General features: G+C 40.8%; 2 protein-coding genes across 2 annotated transcripts in view; one reads left to right on the top strand and one right to left on the bottom strand.

The window, feature by feature from the left end:
* psmd1 (proteasome 26S subunit, non-ATPase 1) overlaps window positions 1–19,525 on the bottom strand; it is a 44,286-nt gene that overhangs the window by 22,185 nt on the left and 2,576 nt on the right. The window contains exons 4-16 of the mRNA XM_030049285.1: window positions 19,248–19,417; window positions 18,797–19,005; window positions 18,279–18,422; window positions 17,257–17,483; window positions 16,208–16,268; window positions 15,949–16,077; window positions 15,347–15,435; window positions 15,149–15,227; window positions 14,864–15,037; window positions 14,478–14,589; window positions 13,968–14,164; window positions 13,457–13,552; window positions 12,881–12,945 (exon numbers count right to left, since the gene is read on the bottom strand). Coding sequence (XP_029905145.1) covers window positions 12,881–12,945; window positions 13,457–13,552; window positions 13,968–14,164; window positions 14,478–14,589; window positions 14,864–15,037; window positions 15,149–15,227; window positions 15,347–15,435; window positions 15,949–16,077; window positions 16,208–16,268; window positions 17,257–17,483; window positions 18,279–18,422; window positions 18,797–19,005; window positions 19,248–19,417 — 1,752 coding nt within the window. The remainder of the gene's footprint in view (window positions 1–12,880; window positions 12,946–13,456; window positions 13,553–13,967; window positions 14,165–14,477; window positions 14,590–14,863; window positions 15,038–15,148; window positions 15,228–15,346; window positions 15,436–15,948; window positions 16,078–16,207; window positions 16,269–17,256; window positions 17,484–18,278; window positions 18,423–18,796; window positions 19,006–19,247; window positions 19,418–19,525) is intronic.
* Window positions 1,873–10,031, top strand: htr2b (5-hydroxytryptamine (serotonin) receptor 2B, G protein-coupled). The gene is made up of 3 exons (XM_030049286.1): window positions 1,873–2,149; window positions 6,087–6,287; window positions 8,121–10,031. The coding sequence occupies exons 1-3, from the start codon at window positions 1,888–1,890 to the stop codon at window positions 9,074–9,076; spliced, it is 1,419 nt and encodes a 472-aa protein (XP_029905146.1). The 5' UTR covers window positions 1,873–1,887; the 3' UTR covers window positions 9,077–10,031.

Here is a 19,525-nt window from a genome sequence, read left to right as displayed (position 1 = left end):
CAAAAATGGCCTCTGTTTTCAAGCATAACCACTGGCATTTGAATGCCTTGCTCAGCTTGAAAATGTGAGCTTATGAAATGGAACACAAAATTTAAAAGAAAAACCCATGTAAATGAGGCACAAGGACATTTTTCAAGCACCTGGCAATGCATATGGCTCCCATCCTACCCAACATTTCCAACCCCACCACCATCTCGCTTCAACTGGAGGAGAGAACACAAAGTGACAAATATAAACAGTCGTACGGCTGTGTTGAAGGAAATTACCTCCCAGAACCACTGGCATGTTGCCAGCACAAAGACATTCATCTGTTTTGTCCAGAGCCTGACTCATGGGCAAGGCAGAAATGTGGGAGGGGAGAGAGAGGGAGAGAGAGAGAGAGTGTGTGAGCAACGCAGGCGATACAGCAAGCTGATCAGTGGCTGTGAACGAGAGCCAGCGAGTGGGAATGGGAGAGGGAGAAGAGAGAGAGAACATCTGAAAGTTTTAAACCTGTGATCGCGGTAGCTGATGCAAATCAAGACTGGGGGTTCTTCCAACACTGGAAAGCAAAACAAATTCCACATCATGGACTGCATCAGAGTCGGACAAATTTAAACTTTAGCTCCCAAGGAGGGCATTCTGTAAAACGTGCTTATTTGGGGAGGGTGTAAATATAAAAACGTGACGGACATAAAAACAAGAATGCTCTCAGAGGTGGGCAAGGACTGAAGTACACCGGACAATGATGTCTCTGCGCTCAGTATTGCTTTATTTTTTATGAGTGAGGATGCAGCAGCTCTGAAAGTACTACAAGTGCTGAACTGAGAAAGAGCAACGCTGAAGCATACAACAAATGTTCTTAAGGAGCAGGTAAGAAACTAACTAAAAAAAAAATGTTTTTTTTTTTCAGTGTGGAAGTATAATTGAGTGTAGTCTATTCCACATGAACACAAATTTATAGATTTTGTTCAAATATGAGCATTTTTTAACTTCTTTATTTAAGAACCTTTTTTAATTCATGTTTATCCGACAACTATTGGTGTATTTTTTTTTTTTTTGACGTTTTACATTTTTTGACCTTTAAATCTTTTTTATTTTTATTTTACAGGCCAAATATTAAACACATACATAAATCTGACATTTTACAATGAGGAATTGTTACAATTTGAAATGACTGAACATAACTAGAAAGAAATATGTTTTGATTACAAACAAAAAAAATTTTTTTTCATTGAATGTTGTATGTGTTAGAGGTGTAACTGACTTTTTAAATGACTACATATCCTCTACAAAGCCTCTAAAGTGTACCTCAAAACTGTTACAATATAGAAAATAAAATGTAAAAAGACTGCAAGCTGTTCTGACAAATATCCACTTCCAGTAAATTTCTTGACCAGCAGAACAAATTAATGACTCGCCAGGAACATCAGTGTTCATTTATTACCATAAATGTCTCGCATCATTAACACAACGCACTCTGACAAATCAAAGCGAGGGGATAACATGATATCATTGTTTCTTTAACAGAGCTGTTCTCTGTTGGAGCCGTGGACACGCAGGATGACAAGAACATCGGCCGCCTGTAGTATTCTGTGAGCGCGACGTCTCCTGGTTAAAAGAACGTCTCACCGTGGATAACTGTGGTTGGATTTTTCCCTGCTTTTGAGGCAGCCCCATCTGCCCTGGCATCATTACTTTTTAAAAATCTTTTACTTACCACAAAGCAGCCTTTTTGGTTTGTGCACTGCACCAGGGATGCGGCATCCTGCGCGCTAACCCTAAGTTGTCTCGCCCTGTCCCGTGCCCTGACCCACGGGACCCGGTGACAATGCTGACCGAGCCTCCAGAGCCAGCCAGAGCAGAGCCCCGACCCACACCAAGGCCAGCCGTCACCACCGCAGCAGCATGTCTCAGCCAGTGGCGGCTCCACTGGGGCCCAACGGCTCGTGGCCAACGGAGGGGTCTGGGATTCAGCTGCAATGGGCTGCCCTACTCATTGTCATGGTCATCATCCCTACTATTGGAGGAAACATCCTGGTCATCCTTGCAGTGTCCCTGGAGAGAAAGCTGCAGAATGCAACCAACTATTTCCTGATGTCGCTGGCGGTGGCCGATCTGCTGGTAGGACTACTGGTGATGCCCATCGCCCTAATCACTGTTCTCTACAGTAAGTTTATGTATGGAAAAGGCCTTATGTCGGAGTACCTAGCCCTCTGTTATCAACTAAAACAAAGCTGTTCAACACACAGCAGTAGCACAATACAAGATTCTCCTGGTAAGAATGGCAGGGGACTTGCTCATTACCCAGAGTACTTTGCAGGCATCCATCTACTCAATGTGTCATGATAACAAACTAATGGACGCTGCTCTTGTGTGTGCAATCAATCAAGTCTGAATGGCACTTTATCACCCTTTACAGCCCAGTGGACATTCAGAATAGCTTCAAGTCAAAGACCTGTGAAACATTATTTCCAGTAAAAGCTCAGGACAAATGACCATACTTTTTTTTTTTTTTTTTTTTAGGAAAAACCAACTTGTGAAATTTTACAGAAAAGGGGCCCCTCATTCCATGGCAAAACTGTATTCAACCTTTGTTAGTCTGACTGATCCATAGAGCAAAAACAGGCTTGCATTTTACAAGTCTAAAGTAGGATGTGAGTGACACTGGATACAATCTCAAATATCTATAAACAAATGATATTAGATTAAATAAAACAAGAGATAGTGAACAATATACACAGCATTTGGCAGTGTTATTGCAGCAGTGGTATGGTTACGCCCGAGCTGTTGGTCTTGACAATCCTGACCCATTATCTCTGGGCTTTTAAGGACGACGAAAAAAGCCCCAAATATCAGCGGCTACACTTCTTCACAGACAGTGCTGTGTAAATACAGCTGCGTAAGAGCAGTATCAGACATTCATCTCCATGTTCTGAGGCACCTATAACATGAAACTCCTTTGATATGGAGCTACGCCGAGCTATTATTCCTAATTACTTCTACTGAGGCGAATTAGACCAAATGGCCCTGTGACACGCTATACTCTACTCCTCTGTGTTGGAGCATGATCTTAAGTCTTGGTTTTCCACGAAACAACCAAAACAGCTTTCCATATGCATCATGAGAAAGGGTATGGACTTGACAAACTGCTCATGGGGGGGCTGCTGGGTGGGGGCTACTTCCTTCAGTCGCATTTTAATACATTCTGTCAGAGCAAAGGGTGGAGACTGGGAGAGGATAAACAAGTCAAGATCATGCTGTCATGTGGTAAAAGATCTATACATATAACCCCATGTGTGTTCTGTATCTAGACAGTATTTAGACAAAGTGTTGACAGGGCTAAACAAAATCATGCAAATTGTTTTAACCTAAATATGAGGAAAAGAGCATTTCTGTGTATGTACAAATGCATTTGACTTCTGACCAATGTGCAATGCAACTGGGGCTGGAATTATGAAATTTGTTAATCAACACTGCATTACAATGTGATTACATCTTTTTAAACTTTTTTGGAACTACCTAGTAAATAAAACATCTTGTGATAGCCAGTGATATCAATAATAATTATAGTTTGCTGAATCTCTCATTTTGGAATGCAACTCTTCAATGCTCGATTCCAAGCAGCTGTGGTTACATCCTCAACACTGAGGTGAGGAAGGAGAGGTTAATGGGACATAAACACATATACAGAGTATAGTACTTCACACAGGCCACAGGGTGGGCCTGTTCGGGCCGGGTGCAAAGCACAGCAGAGCTAACAACAGCGCGCGTAGCCAAATGGAGAATCAGTGCCTCGACCGCAAATTTACAGATTATACAGTGGCAATATTAACACTGGCTGTATATCACTCATTTAAAAAGCTAACAATCAGCTCTCTGGCACCCAGTAAAACAACAACTGTTCAAGGCTGGCAGAGAAGTGCACCTTCCAAGAAGTTTGAGCTAACTGCAAGGCTGCAAAAAGTCAATATTCATGAAGAGGTGAGCTTGTCCTGTTTAGACAATGCTTCAAAGGAAATTGTACACAAAAAGGAGGATGCGAGAGCAACTGGACAACAATTACATCTGTAAGGAGTATGAGCGCCTCAGGTCAATTTTCACATCTGTTCAGCAGATGAATTCAAGGCTTGCTGGCAACACCTTGAAAAATTAAATTATCCCACTGTTTAAAAAGGCGATCTATGATATGAACCTAAAATATACCACTGGCTTGGGTGATAAAGAACCATTGACTAATGTTGTTTAAAAGGATTTGGGCATGACATTGCTTATTAAAATGCCATATTTGTGAAGCATCAGCTCACAAACTGTGCATACTGGAGACCAAGTGAAACATTTTGTTTTTCAAATGGGAATATAACGTGGCATAAAGGTATACATTTTTTTCTGCCAGCTATTTTCTAAGAAAGGAGGCAGTGTTCATTGTTATTACTGTGCCATATGCTAAAACTGCAGTGATCTTATTTCTTTATTAGCCTTTACCACAAGATTTTGTAACGTGGTTTATTGTGTCATTTATTGTGGCTATGACCTGGGATTTCCCTGTGCAACAAATCGCGCACTGATCAATCCACCTACCTATACCAAGGTTAGCATTGTTTCAGCTGAGGAACATCCTCTCCAGTGCTCACAACCAATAGGTGTACAAGGAGCATTAGTACCCTTTGTTTTTGCTAATGATTTAAGCCCATCCATTTAAAAAAAAACTCACAATTAGAGCCAAGCTTCCTTCAAACCCTCGAAATCTTTAAACTTGAGAAAAAACTATTTTGACTGTTATCCACCTAATCTTCTGCTTGTGAACTCTCACCAAGGCAATAATTGTTCTATTTCCATGGATGGAAATTTTAAGTAGATTCGTGGCATGCTCCAAAAACACACTGAAGCAACTACCCGATGAATGAGAAACTAACAAATTAAACAGCAGTGGTGAAAAGCTTTGTCATCCATAAACAATACATAAATATCATGGGAAAACAGAACTTGAAGAGCAATGTCCATGTAAGGCATAGTGTTGATAACAGTGTCATATCACTGGGTACAAGATTTATAGGCTAGCATTTGGTGGAACAAGGACATTTTCTAAAGTAAACAATAACAATGATAATTATACTAGCAATAATACTGAAAACAGGGCAGTTAAATGAGGCAGTCTTTTCAAATCCAAGTCCAATCTGAAATTCTACATCACTAAAACAGACATTCGATTTGACAAAGACATTATCCTATGTGAAATACTTGCAAATATTGCTTTGTATACTCTTAAATACATGCATGCCAACACAAGACTGATGCAAAGACAAAATCATTTTGCAAAAGAAATAAAACATGTGAAGATGACTAAAAGATGGTAACTACATGGCAAGTAGAATCATCTTAGAGCATGCAAGCTACAGTGTTTATGGATATATTCACTCACTTAGTAACACCTTTAAAGTGATCACTTCTAAAAATCGGATTAATGTGAACTGCTAAGGGAAAATTAAATATTTGTCAAGCATTTAATACTGAAAGTATGACTTCTTAATAAAGGTTTGATTGAAACTAAAACTGAAAGACTTCAGTTCAGCACCGGTGCCACAGAAGGCACTGCAATACAAAAATTGGGGGTGGCTCAACAAAAGCAAATTATGTAAAAGAATATTTCAAACAGCAGTCTTTTGCAATGTTAATGGGTGATGGGACAATAGCCAGACCAATTACTTGCCAATTTCATGCCTGGAACTGAAAATAAACACTTCTGTTGAGCAGAGTCTCCACCACATCTACATAAAGAGCTTTTAGTTCCATAAACAGTCATCAGAGAACCCACCTTTTTCCAGTGCTTTCATTCTTTACCCAGATAAACAAACAGCGATCCTTACACGAGTGCTACTTCTAATCCCTAACAATTGTGGCATGTATCCCATAACTGGTAGTGTTCAAGACATAGGCTAATTCTTTTTGGAAAGAAAATATTACAAACGCAAAAAAGAAATTGATGATAGAATTTCCACCATGAAAGATAAGTGAACTACAAAGAACATTTCTTACAATATTGTCCTGTGATGATGAGACTGTTACCCTGCCTCACTGAAGTACTTCCCTTCTCGTCTTCTCTTTAGATTCTGGGTGGCCTCTTCCGGAGTTCCTCTGCCCTATTTGGCTCTTCCTGGATGTGCTGTTCTCAACTGCATCCATCATGCACCTGTGTGCCATTTCACTGGACCGCTACATTGCCATCAAGAAGCCTATCCAACACAGCCAGTACAAGTCCAGGGCCAAAGCCATGATCAAGATAGCACTGGTGTGGTTCATATCAATTTGTAAGCATATTAATACAGATTTTCTATTCTCTCTTTCATGCTCATCACTATTCCATGCTAGTCTGCCATAGCTCTCAAGTTTGACATTGCAAGCCCGATAAGATTTATTTAAATCAGTAACAAGTGGTTTGATTTCGTAACCATAGATCCATGGCAGGCCTGCTTTATAGAGTCAGAAGTACAAACCGGATGCAATAAAACTGAATACTATATAAACACCAATGCTGCCAGCTACAGTGGATGACTGTGAGTGGGTTTGCACCACACTGGATTCATAATAGTGCAGATATGTTACTGAAGATGTCCCCAGTTAATGTTCCTGAGGAACCAGAGTACAGGGAACTCATGCACAATTTTGATCGGTAACTAGATGTACAAAATACAGAAACTCCAGCTGATGGAACACAGAAACATTTGGTTGGTGACTGGTGACTGATGATTGGTTCAAAATGCTGTTAAGGGATCACATAACCTTGTTTCATTAGAGGCCTCACAGATAAAATTGAGAATGAGTACAAACCAAAACAAAAGACTCAAACCAACTCCATCCAACTCTTTACTTTGCAGTAGAGATGATCCGCAATGTCAAAACTGTGAAGCCTTAGAGTACACAGTAATAGAATGGGTTTGGAAGGTAAAAAGGAAGGTAAAAAGGTGTTTTGCTGTTAAAAAGATGGTCCTGGCCTGGCGTCTTGTTTATATACACAATCAATTACTGGAATCAGAATAAATTTTTCAGAATATGTTGGTGTGTTTCTGCTAGTTTAACTTCCTGCTGAGGAAACAATACAGTGGTAGCTGCTGTAATTAGCAGCTTTACTGCAATTTCCCCTTGGAGATCAATGAAGTATTTCTGATTTATCCTGCACAGTCCTTGTATTAGCATTGAGGTTCACTGTTAAATACCTGCAAACCATTTTTCCAGAGAAAAAATTAAATCAAAGAGGCCCTTGAGTTTGTTAACTTTATCAGCCCAGAGTGTTTTCTGGCCAACACTTTTAACACAGTGGTGTGAAATTTTGGCCAAATTCACTTTGGCATTAATGGTAGCTGTACAGTGTTCAGCGCTCTAAGGAAAGCACAGACTTGGTTTGGGGCTTGTTTGATCTGCTTTCATTTCAGCTTCATTCCCTGAGAAAAACCAGAAGACTGGATGGAAATGAGGGAACAGCATTTAAACACTGCTCTCAGCAAACCGGCCTTAACTCTGACTGCATGTTGTTCACTTTCAGAGGGATCACGGTGGGCCATGGATGATTACATTACATGATTTTAAACACAAAAAGGAAATCCTGCAATCAGTGCTTGCCTTATTATTCAAGACATCATCCCTGTGCACAGCAGCCTTAAGTTAAAAAAAAGCTTAAATCTTTATTCAATTTCTACTACAACTGTAACTACAAAATGGAAAAAGTAAACACTTGATTTGTGTTTGTTCTCCAAAGATGGAAAACAGAACACAACAGTCATGCAACAGTAAGAGGCAAAAACTAGAACATGGGAAAAAGGAGTAGGAGGAGTAAAATGGTAGTATGGTTAGTTAGGCCTGTTATGCCTCCCTCTGCTGTTTTGTTCCTTGGGATTTATTTTGTTTTGTGCAAATTTATTTCATAATTTTGTTTGGCGATTGATGGTTGGCTGGTAAGATCTAGATAGGCTTGTCTTTGTCAAGTCCTTGACAATCCAAGACATGCTATTGTGAAGAAGGCCTACATAAAGGATACTAAACCTCTCATAGAGGCTGGCCAAATTGCTCAGTTTATCAAAATTAAAAATTAAACTAACCGTTGACTTACTATTTACTCATATTAATAATGTTCTTGTCATTTACAGGTATAGCAATCCCAATTCCCATCAAGGGTCTGAGGAATTATCATCTTCCCAACAACATCACTTTCAACAGCAATCATACCTGCCTGCTGAAAACAGACAGCTTTCGGGAGTTTATCATGTTTGGCTCCTTGGCAGCATTCTTCATCCCTTTGACCATCATGATGGTCATCTACCTGCTCACCATCCAGGCATTACGCAAAAAGGTGTATTTACTCAGGTCGAAGGTGACTCAACGCTTCACCTGCCCTACAGTCTCCACAGTCTTTCAAAGGGAACAGACTGTAGACCAACCTCCAGACAAACTGACACCGCTGGATAGCAGATCTCCCAGGACACAAGGAAATCCAAATGCAGCCACAACGAACCCTTTTACGGGAGATGACAGGCCCTTTCGCAGGATGTCCACCATGGGCAAGAAGTCAATGCAAAACCTCAGCAATGAACAGCGTGCCTCAAAGGTGCTAGGTATAGTCTTCCTTCTGTTTGTAGTCATGTGGTGCCCCTTCTTCATTACCAATATCACGTCTGTGCTGTGCACAACATGTGATGTCAATGTGATTGCCCGTCTAATGGAAATCTTTGTTTGGGTGGGTTATGTGTCATCAGGTATCAACCCACTGGTCTACACCCTTTTCAACAAAACCTTCCGTCAGGCATTCACACGTTATATCACCTGTAATTACAACTGCAGTGCTAGTCACGGGCAAGGGAGACACTCAAGGGCACCAAATGGAGGGCAGAGTCTAACACGGATTTCTTTCCACTCTACCATGGCAGAGAACTCAAAACTGTTCATGAAGCGGGGCATGAAGAACGGCATTGGAACAGTGAGCTACCAAAGCCCTCTGAGGTGCCGGCAAGCACCCCTGCAGTCCACCGGAAGTGTTATGCTAGACACACTGCTCCTTACTGAAAATGAAGTCTGTAAGCAGGAGGAGCATGTTAGTTATGTGTAGCTCTGACATAGAAATTTAACCCAGTTAGGGAGATCTTAAAATAGGTCATATTTATGGTGTAAATTTTACATCTCTTTAAGGCAGGCCATATTTATATTGTAAATATGGCCTGTTAAGAATCAAGAAACTAAGAGTCCAAGCGGTATGTTCCTAGTGTATCTAGAGATAGTCCAATGTAAGGGGACTTGCGAGGACCAGATGCGAGTTTTAAAACTGCCTAAAACATTTAACTGTGAGGAAAAGTCCAACTGTGGCAGAAACACAGAATGACACCCTCAATGAAAGGTCAAAACTGGCAACGATCAGAATAAAATGTCCTTAAAAAGACAACATGACAGACATGTAAGGAATGAAGACATATGACCATCTGGAAACTCTCGTGGATATAACATATATTTCTATGCTAATTGTGTCACCTTGGGCTATCTGAACTTCCTACAGCGCAGACTATTTAAGGCCTTTTACTTTCATTTCATTAGGACAAACAATACCTTTTAATCTTTTCCGCAACACACACAAAGCATTGCACTCTTAAAACGACAGCCACTGTAATTGCACAACTTTTGAGAAGTGCTTTTATATGTGTATTACAGCATGAATGCTGAAATGTCAAAGGTCAGTTTAAAAAAAAAATACTACAGTATTCAAGTGAGAAACTGTCAATGCAAGAAAGATGAAATCTGGGGCAAATGGTGAGCTAAACATGTTCAATAAAAATTTCTGTGCTGCTGCACTTTAGGCTTGGCAAAAAGAAAACTGCACTAAATATGGTTATTTTATGCTTCCTATTACATAGTTCCCACAAAATGCTTGATATGGCTCTTTTGCTATCATTTGGAGTCATTTTCCTTTCATTTTCCTGTATATAATGTGCCGCTGCTTCAGTTTGATTAGTGAATCATCATAATGTCTTTTCGATGAACTAGAAGTCACCAGGCAACATTAAACTGGAGAGCCAAAATAAACACACTTCAAACAAGGCAGCCTCAGAAGATTAATCAACAAACAATTCAACCACAACTCAACAAAACAGAATAAGTACATGTCATCATGAACTGAATTAATGGCTAATATCAGAAAGGGTCATAAAAATAAATCTAGGTCTGTAGATATACATGGGTTAAGGGGGCACACAATGAACTCTCCTCCATGGTTTAAAATCTCTTGCTGCTTGTTAACATTATATTATCAGTAATGATTTGCCATGGTTTGAGTTTGAGGAGTGAGCAGCATGATGCCCTCCAATGCAAACTCGGTTGTTTGTCTTGTCCAGTCTGAGCACTGCTGCCTATCAGCAAGAGAACGTTCTCCACAGCAGTCATTTGGACAGGACAACAGCAGAAAAACACAGTTAACATTAACTCAAGGTTCCATTCCATTTAGGTCTATGGAGTGAAACCCCAATTACTGTTATTAGCACCTATGTTTACCCTGCTATTTCATGTCAGTACAGCTGCTGTGAAAAAGGTCCAGTGGTCCACAAATTAGTTACATCACTGTGACATCAAATTCCTTGCAAAATGAGTCATTCCCAGAGAAAACAAATAATCCCTCTGCCTTTTGTTCACAGGTGAGCCTGCAGGTCTCTTCATTGCGATGATACATTTTGCTGACCAAAGCTAAATTGTGACTTATTAGAGCACATCAGAGCTCAGCCAGTGCACTTAAATACGAGCGGTGTCTTTGTTTTTTCAAGAGAATAAACTACAGGTATAGTACATTTCACAGGCTATGTCAACAATAATAAATATCGCGTAGCCTATAAAGCTCCCACACACAATCATGTGCAAATGACATGTCTATATTTGAGCCAATGCTGTGGTCTACCACAATGGTGTGGCAACACATACCAGTGTCACTAGGAGAATAATGCTCACTGGTGTATCTTCATGTCATGTCAACAGTGACTTCTGAGACGACTAAGCCTCTGCACACCTAGATGATAGGCAACAGGTGCGTAGAAGAAAAGAAGAACTTCCACACACTTTGTTTTACACTGGCGAAGGTCTTTATCAACAACAACAACTCAATCCGTATACAGGACCTTCATCAGGTTATGATGACTTCAAAACAACTATGTGGTCAGCATTAGCCACACTTCTCCATGTGTATCTGTTACAAAAATAAATGATTCAAAGGACTTTTGAAATACTCAACATATCCAAGAGAGAAGCTTTCTGCAGTAGTGCAACTATTTCAACACAACTCACTGTTGATGAACAGACATTTTTTTGATTTAGAGGGAATAGCAAAAATAACAGATATTTGAACTCCAGCCCACTAAACAGACAGTCGTCTGCCTAATTGCAGGTTAGAATGTGTGTGTGAGTGTGCATTAGGGTTTGGGATGGGGGGTCCACAGAGCTATTAGGGTGGGAACTGGGACAAGAGGAGCCTCGCTGAATTGTTGCCGTTCAGAAGGCTCTCTAAACACAGGAAGGATTTATACAAGGTTTATCTAGCGGCCAATTGATCACGCGGAATAACACATAGCCTTTTTTGGGCTTAAAATGGACAGCCTGGTGTCCTTGCGCTTGGCCAGGCTCACTGTTTAACGCTGCACTGCTGCCTGACAGATAAATTCACGTCAGTGTGTGAGTGATGAGCCCCATTAACAGCAAGAAAAGAAAAATGTGTGAGTGAGAATGACAAGACAGTCCAGCTTTTTTGACGGAGGGAAACCATTCAGGAGCACTAGTAAGTCATTGTGAAATCTCTGGAAATGGTGCATCTTAATTCTGCTGTCACACCCACTGAGAAAATACTATATTGCTATACTGGCTATATTAGTTATCATATAGGTATGCCTGAACAGCACAAAACTGAACACAAAAAAATGCATAACTGTTTCACTGCAAAGCCACTGTGTGCTATCTTTAAAAAAAAAAAAAAAAAAAAAAAATCACAGCCCTAGGGATCACATGGAATTTGTACCTCAGCTGTGGCACATTCAGTGAGAAGGAAAGCAGTTTCTAAGGTAGGCTATCATATATCCCTCACTGCCAACTGCACATAATTATTCAACATAACTACTGAATAAACACTAGACAAATCAAAGTAAAGGTGGATCAAAGGGTGATAATGGCTTTCCAGCTCTTTTGCAGACATGAGAAGATCTTAAATTTTAGAAATTGAGGCAAAATTCACAATTACAATTTTCTCTACACTACAAATGACTCCCTGTTTGGACTTATGATCAATTTTAACCCTTTGCCTGTTTGCAAATGGTAGTCTGAGCCTCTTCCACCGCATTCAAAATAGAATCATAATCCTGAAAAATGCCACTGCATCCCATTTTCTGTCCAACAGAATTACAGTCTATATAGCACATGCGACAGACCTTGAAATTCTGAAGTATTTGCTGAATGCAGTTGAAGGCCAAACACACCATGTACATTAAACTGAGAAAGCCAGCAATCAGACTTGTTTAGTTGGGTCTTGGTTTGCAGAGTGTGAATCACTCAACTGTGAATCAAATAGTACAACCTGTGCTGTAGTGAAGACTTATGACAACACTAAGCATGAAAAGGGAGTGTGAAAAGTAGCACAACTGATCATCTTGGGGGAGAGAGACAAGTCTACCATAACACCTCAAGCGTGTGCTTCATGCTTGTAACCAATTCTAAAAGAAAACAAAATTCCTGTGCTGTGGGTGGAATGTAGTCTTGAGTGCTTGTTTAGGGATCAATCAGTGAAAGTTGGCCAAGACCTCGAGGACCAAAGCAGAAGGGCCCTTGGCTGCTGTACAGGAGCTTGACAAGAGACAAGGTGTACAAGACTCAACTAATTGGGTCTGCATCTTACCTGAACATGATGAAGCCAATGGACTCGACAGCAGCCCTTCGGACGTCGTCATTCACATCGCTCACCTTTGAGGTAAACAGAGCAATCACTTAACCTAAGTTCACGTTCAGACTCTCCAGACCGTGCAGTTACCTACATGGAAGCAGGATTATTGCTGACAGTGTCTATCACCTTGAGCTTGCATAAACTGCCATCTACAGGGCAACAAGATAAACCACATACAAAACCTCAGAATATGCTGCATTTGCAAATGTAGACAAAAAGCACAAAATCAAATCATTTTGGAAAAAACAAGCAAACAAACAAAAAGTATTTGTTGCTGGAACGACAAACCTTTCTACTCAGCAACATGTTTTGCAGTATTTTGCCTCCCACTCAATAGGGAATGCAGCACCTGCTCTCCAAGTACGCAAAACTAATGACTGATGACTAACAATCGTGATCACAATATTCAACAAAACACTTCCACATGTACTTCAAACTCCCACGGGTTGTATTTCATTAATACCATGATTAATTTGTCCGTTCCTCAGAAAAACACTGTCTTGTGAATGGGGCTAAACAGGAAACACTCACAGCGACATGCAGCAGGCGTCGGATGGCTTTGTTGTTTCCAGAGCCGCAGTAGGCCATGCCCACCGTGTACATTCCAGAGCGCCGCAGGATGGGGTCCTACAGTAGACAGTGAGGAAAAGCAGAGTCTTGAGACCTTGTGTCTGCACGCACAAGTACGATCAACATAGTTTGAGTCATTTCCCACATCTAGCTCTTTTATAAGGATTCTTGGCACAGAGTTCAGAAGAAGCTCACATCTGAAGTGGAATACACACACAACTGGGAGAACATACAGGACACGATGCATCAAACTCTGGAATTGCACATGTAAACTGCAAGATTTAGAGTGCAGCATGCTGGAAAAATATACACTTCGTAAAACATCTCATTTCTTCCCCACTTCCTATTCCTTTTGAGTTAATCAAGTGAGAGTACACAGTGGGTTCTACTGTCTATTGTACATCAGCCGTCACTCCCTTTAACCGTTACTGCACATGTTGCTCTTTTACTGAAGTTGGTCTGACAGCCTCACCTTGTCTCTGCACAGGCTCTCGATGAGGGCGTCGGCCTCCTCCATGCGACCGTACATGACCATGGCAATGCCCACTGCTAGGCCACGCAGGATCTTCTCATGCTGTGTCTCCTGAGCGTAGCCAACCATGTCCTCAATGGCTTGGGCCGACTTGGAGCCCAGCATGACCAGGCCGAGGGCCAGGCCTGCCGCTTCACCTGGGAGGGCACATCAACAGGGTTTGTCAGGCTTATTACCAACAGATGCTTTAGTATACTGTATTATTGTACACAGCCTTACAAACCATATATATTAAAAGCATATTTTTGTTTGGCATTTGAGCTGCATTGTTCTTCTAATTATGCTTTATATTCAGAATTTTATTATACCATTGAACATGCTTTTCAAAAAAGCAAATGTAAGGAGCAAAAGCTGTGCATAATATCTCTGCAGTTCAGGAGAACACTTTTCTGTATGGGAATGCGCTTAGGGTCATTTCAAGAAACATTTTTTTCCCCAAAGCCTACGCACCAGTAACAGCATCATCCTGGTACAGGTTGGACTTGAGCAAGTCATAAACATCCTGTCTGGCTGTGCCCAGGGCAGCCAACCCCAGGCCAAGGGCGCCACCATGACGGACAATCTGTGAAACAGAAGGGTAAACAAATTGCCTAAGACAGACTTTTTGTTCAACCATTTCATTCAAAACATTTTTTTTAATTTATTTAGACACATTTTTATTGTTCATTAGTTCAAATATATATATTTTTTCTTTACTCAATGATATTAGGAATATATAAGCAAAATCTTAAAATAGCCAGCTTCATTCAAGCTTTTCTTTAGCTTCAATATCAGCAATGGCATCTTCATATTTAGCTGTGAGGCAGCATTCAAAAGAAAATTTTTAAACAACTCACATCATTGCTGGCATTCTTGAGCTGGCTAAGCAGGTAGTCGATGATGTCGCCACCATGGTTGGCATGGATGAGTCCCAGAGCATAGAGGCCTCCTCCCTCCTGGTAGGCAGAGCCAGGAGAGGTGTCTTTGGGCAGGTAGGTGGCCATTAACTGAAGTGCCTCTTTCTCATGGCCCTGAACAACACCAGGTTTTATACACATAGTTAAATATAGACCATCTGGAAAACAAACTCCTGTACCTTTTTGGGACTGCGCAGTATTTTCTCCATAGTGACACAAATTTACCTTGTGGATGACACCCAGACTAGCTGTGGCTGTGAACTTGGCCCAGTTGGTGGCTCTGGCTAGCCACTCCAAGTTTTCTCTGTAAGTAAACATCAGTGTCAATGGTATAAATATCAGTTACATTTCTGGAGATTTGTCTTGTTCTCTCTTCAAAGCAATATGCTCAGTGGTTGTGTTTCCTTGTGATGGCTGAATTACCTAAGAAACTGGTCACTTGTGGTTCCTGTGTGCATGAAAGAGTTGGCTATCACCGTGGCTGTGTGGCACACTGAATTTCGGACTGCATCCTGGACGGAGACAAACAACAAAATGGCTCTGGCAGAAATTCTCACAGCAAAAAAAACGGTTCTTTTGAACTGATTAAAACACAATGTGCAATTTATCCGCCCAGTGTGTTCTTCAACAGTTTGGAAAATGCTTAACCCACTATACTTCACCACAGAAGCTTAGATGCTTTCTTTAATCCTATAACTCACTATGTGAACAAAACCAGAGGTGTGGCAATAGATGGTGTTTCAATAGAAGGCATTACACTGTAACCACAGACTGATCCTTAACAGTGATCTAGGTGGAAAATCTCTTATTACAAAAACATTTTTGATTTATGTACTGAACAGCTTCATCTACATTAAAAATATAGCCTTGATATATTATTAATTTGAAAAACGCATTTGCTTTCCATTTATTGCATAATTTCTGATTTTCCACATTCAGATTTTTTTCCCCCCACAGTACTGAATAAATTGTTCAAAATCCGTTGCTACCATTAAGGCTTACTCATGAGAGTCTGCTTCTATTACCTTTGTGTTTTTGAGAATCATTAGGTCTGTGTTGTTGTTTCGGATGAGGAACTGCAGGTGCAGCTCAATCGCCATCTCCCCACTGAGTATTTTGATCATCTTGGTGTTCTGGTCTTTGGGCTCGTCCTTCTACATAAAACACAGAGAAGCCACATGATTGTCTGAGAAGCGCCACGTGAAATACTGAGACACTTAAAGTTGACCATCACTTGGTATGAAAAAAAGTGCTGCAGTGTCCAAATTATCCGAAAGAGCTTACCGTTTCTGCAGGTTTTCCAGCAGGGGAGCTGCCAGCCTTATCGTCTGTCTCCATTGTATCACTGCAACACCAAAAAAACCCCAAACCATTTCTTTAGCAATGAATACCTCAATTAAGCCTGAATTGTTAATAGCCCTTGGATACCAATAATATCGAATGTATTCAGGCAGAAAGCCCCAGTACATTAACAACCACCCAATCAACAGGTGTTTTATTTTGAGCTGTGCTTTCAAACAATCAGCTGGCATTGAAATCTGCCTCTTCTCGTCAGTGTAGTTTACAACACACTGAAAGCATGTTAGTGAATTACACCAATCATACTGTTGGCAAGAAATCACTCATGATCTAAATTTTAAGACTTTATAAAGATCTTTATAGATTCATTGGGTGCTGGGATGAAAAAAAAAAAAAACTACCTTCCAACACAGTAGCATATGTTTATGCCAAGTCATGAATTGAAACAAGGTAAAATGTGTAAAAAATGTGTAATTAGCTGCAGGTTAGTTTTAATTCACTAAAGCAGAAACAGATGTGCGTGTAACAGTGAGCAGTAATAGTTAACCAGCACTGTATGATTTGATTATGACTATCAGAGTTTAGTGATTTAAGCACTTGTGATACTATAGGGGTTATATGACAACCATCATTTATAAATTGACCAAAAAATTTCATCCTTGTGCTAAATCACGACCACAACCCAGTCTGTGTCTGAGCTTCTCTTGTCATGTAAACTGTAGAACGTAGGCAGCATACTGCCTTAGGACATGAAACAGCATAAAGAGGGGAAGGGAGCGACGCTTCACATGTTGTCCTGGATACAGCCACAATACAGTCGCATGTGAAAAGCCCAGATGGAAATTAACATCTGTTTTCATCAAGCAGATGAAAACAGCTGTGGAAATCAAATGCTAAACATTTGTGTGAAGATCATTTTTAATTCTAAGCGCTGGCTGGTTTTGCGGCCCTACACCTTTATGGATTTGGCGTGAATGTGCCCCAAAAGACTGTGAGACAGAGAACAGACATTGGGCTCCCTCTTCCCTGCCCACCTGTCTTTGTCTGCCGTGGGCACAGTGCCTGTGTTGGTGGAGCCGGGCACTGCGGGGATGGGTGTGCCGACGGTGCGCAGGTTCTGGATGACAGATGAGAGGAACTGCTGGCTAGCGCTCTCGTACAGGTCGAAGCAGATCTGGTAGGCCATAAGCAGGTTGTCCTCCTTCACCAGCTTCTCCAGGATGTCGCTCACAGCCTGCGGGTCGTCCAGGAAAATCAAGCACTGGAGAGGGGCGGAGAGAAGAGGGATGGTGCAGGAGAAGTTAAGTTACCACACAATTTTGACAAATCAAACTCTATAAGAGCGGGGTAAATTATGTTTCACATGATGTCCTAAGAAAAGTATTGTGCTGTGTGCAAAAGTTCTGGGGTCAAAATCAAGATGCATGCAATCTTGTCTATATTTAAACTGCATAACTGAATTGTTATGTCTCTAGTAGGGATGTCACAAGAACCGACACTTTGGTACCTTCAGTGGGCCATAAGATATTCTTTGTATACATATGATTTATGCTTGTTCAAGTGTGCGCCGAAAAAGAGATAAAAATGGAGTGGCAGCTATATGTTGGCTTGCCGAATCTACTTTCGGATCTACTCAGATCTACTTTCCAATTCAAATGGAAAAACAATACAAAAATAGACATTTAATTTTCTCAAAAAATGAGCACAGGTCTTGTTTTTTTAAATAGGAATGATCTGCTTTGTTGGCACTAAAAGTGTTATTTTGGTAGCTGTTTTGCTGCACTATGGAAGTGAATGTAGCAATAGAAATAGAGTGTTGTGGATTAGCAACCCAGGGGAGCACACAGCAACTAATGAGGATATTTCAGTATCCATGTGGAGTCATAATGTGCCGCTCGATTTTGCTTTAAAGAAAATTGTTGCTTGTTTCCAGTACTACGGAACTCATACAATTATCTGTCACTTGCAAGATTACGTATAACAGAGAAATCTTAGGTAAGGAAAAAACACTCAGGGAAATAATGAGGAAAAGTTTGCTTTGCAGTGTGATGGTTACCTGGCAGACGTTGATGAAATCAGGCTTCTCTAGGTTCATGTAGAGCTTGACCAGCACTCGGAGCACCTCGTTACGGAACTTCTTGTTTTGCATCAGGGACATGCACACCTTCAGGCTGTACGCAAGAAGGCCTCCCACATCATTCTGCATCAACAGGATAAAAATAAAATGCTGCGTGTTATGACATAGAACAACTCTATAAAAATACACAATGATTGCAAAGTATTTCAAAATGATTGAGATTTAGCACTACACTAGTGCTGTAATGATCAGCACTTATATGATGATATGCAGAGTGTCCACTGTGTTTATCTCTATGCCCTTTATGTGAAGTCCTATTATTCTTGTAACATCTTTGCCAGTATCTAATGTGAAAATAATTTGTCAATATGTCTCTGTGTTATCAGGACAAACTATAAGATATTTACTGTGCTTTGGGTGAGTATGAAAGCTCGTAGTAAATATTCCTCTAAATCTAATCCCAAATCAAACATGAAGAGAAAAACAGGCCCACTGACCGATTCCAAGATGGTCCTCTCAAAGATGTCGAGCCGCCTGGTTTCCAGGGCAATTCCAATGGCCTGCTTGTACTTGTGGTCGTCTAGGCAACGCAAAAACATCTTGTTGACGATGCCCTCCAGGCGAGGGTCGATGCTCTTCTTCTCCTCATCCTCCGGCAACTCGGAGTTCTCGACCCGGAGCTTGGTGTAGTGGTCGATGCATTTGGCTGGCAGAGGGAACAAAAAAGTTATGAATGTCTTGATGAGGTTTCAGTCAATTTGATTTATTTCAGCAACTCTTTATCCAATTGAGCAACTGAGTAGTGGCTGAAGTGAAGACACAGCTTATTTACATTAAAACCATTTACTAGAGCAGCGTCCAAGCAATAAAACATCATGTCTAAATATGTTCTTGACAAACCAAAAAGTCAGGTAGATATGGATTAGACGTCTTTGTTTGCTCACTCACCAATAATAGTCTCCACATACTCCGAGTCATCTGTGACATTGAATAGATCTCCTGCACCCAGAGCGTAGTTCAGGGATTCCTCAAAGGCTCCAAGGTGGTAGAAGACCTTAGAGGCCACCAGGGCAGCAAATTCTCTGCTCCGAAACGTCTCATCCTCATACAAAACCTCGCTGTTAGAGGACAGCAATTAGTTACATGAGACTGCCCAAAATGAAACCAGTAAGAGACATTTTTTTGTGATATTCTGTGGTGCACATTCAAACACAGAGCAGCAAACC

This window comes from Myripristis murdjan, chromosome 4 (assembly GCF_902150065.1).
Source record: "Myripristis murdjan chromosome 4, fMyrMur1.1, whole genome shotgun sequence".
In the NCBI taxonomy this organism is placed as follows: Eukaryota; Metazoa; Chordata; class Actinopteri; order Holocentriformes; family Holocentridae; genus Myripristis; species Myripristis murdjan.
This window is presented reverse-complemented; position numbering and strand designations above follow the sequence as displayed.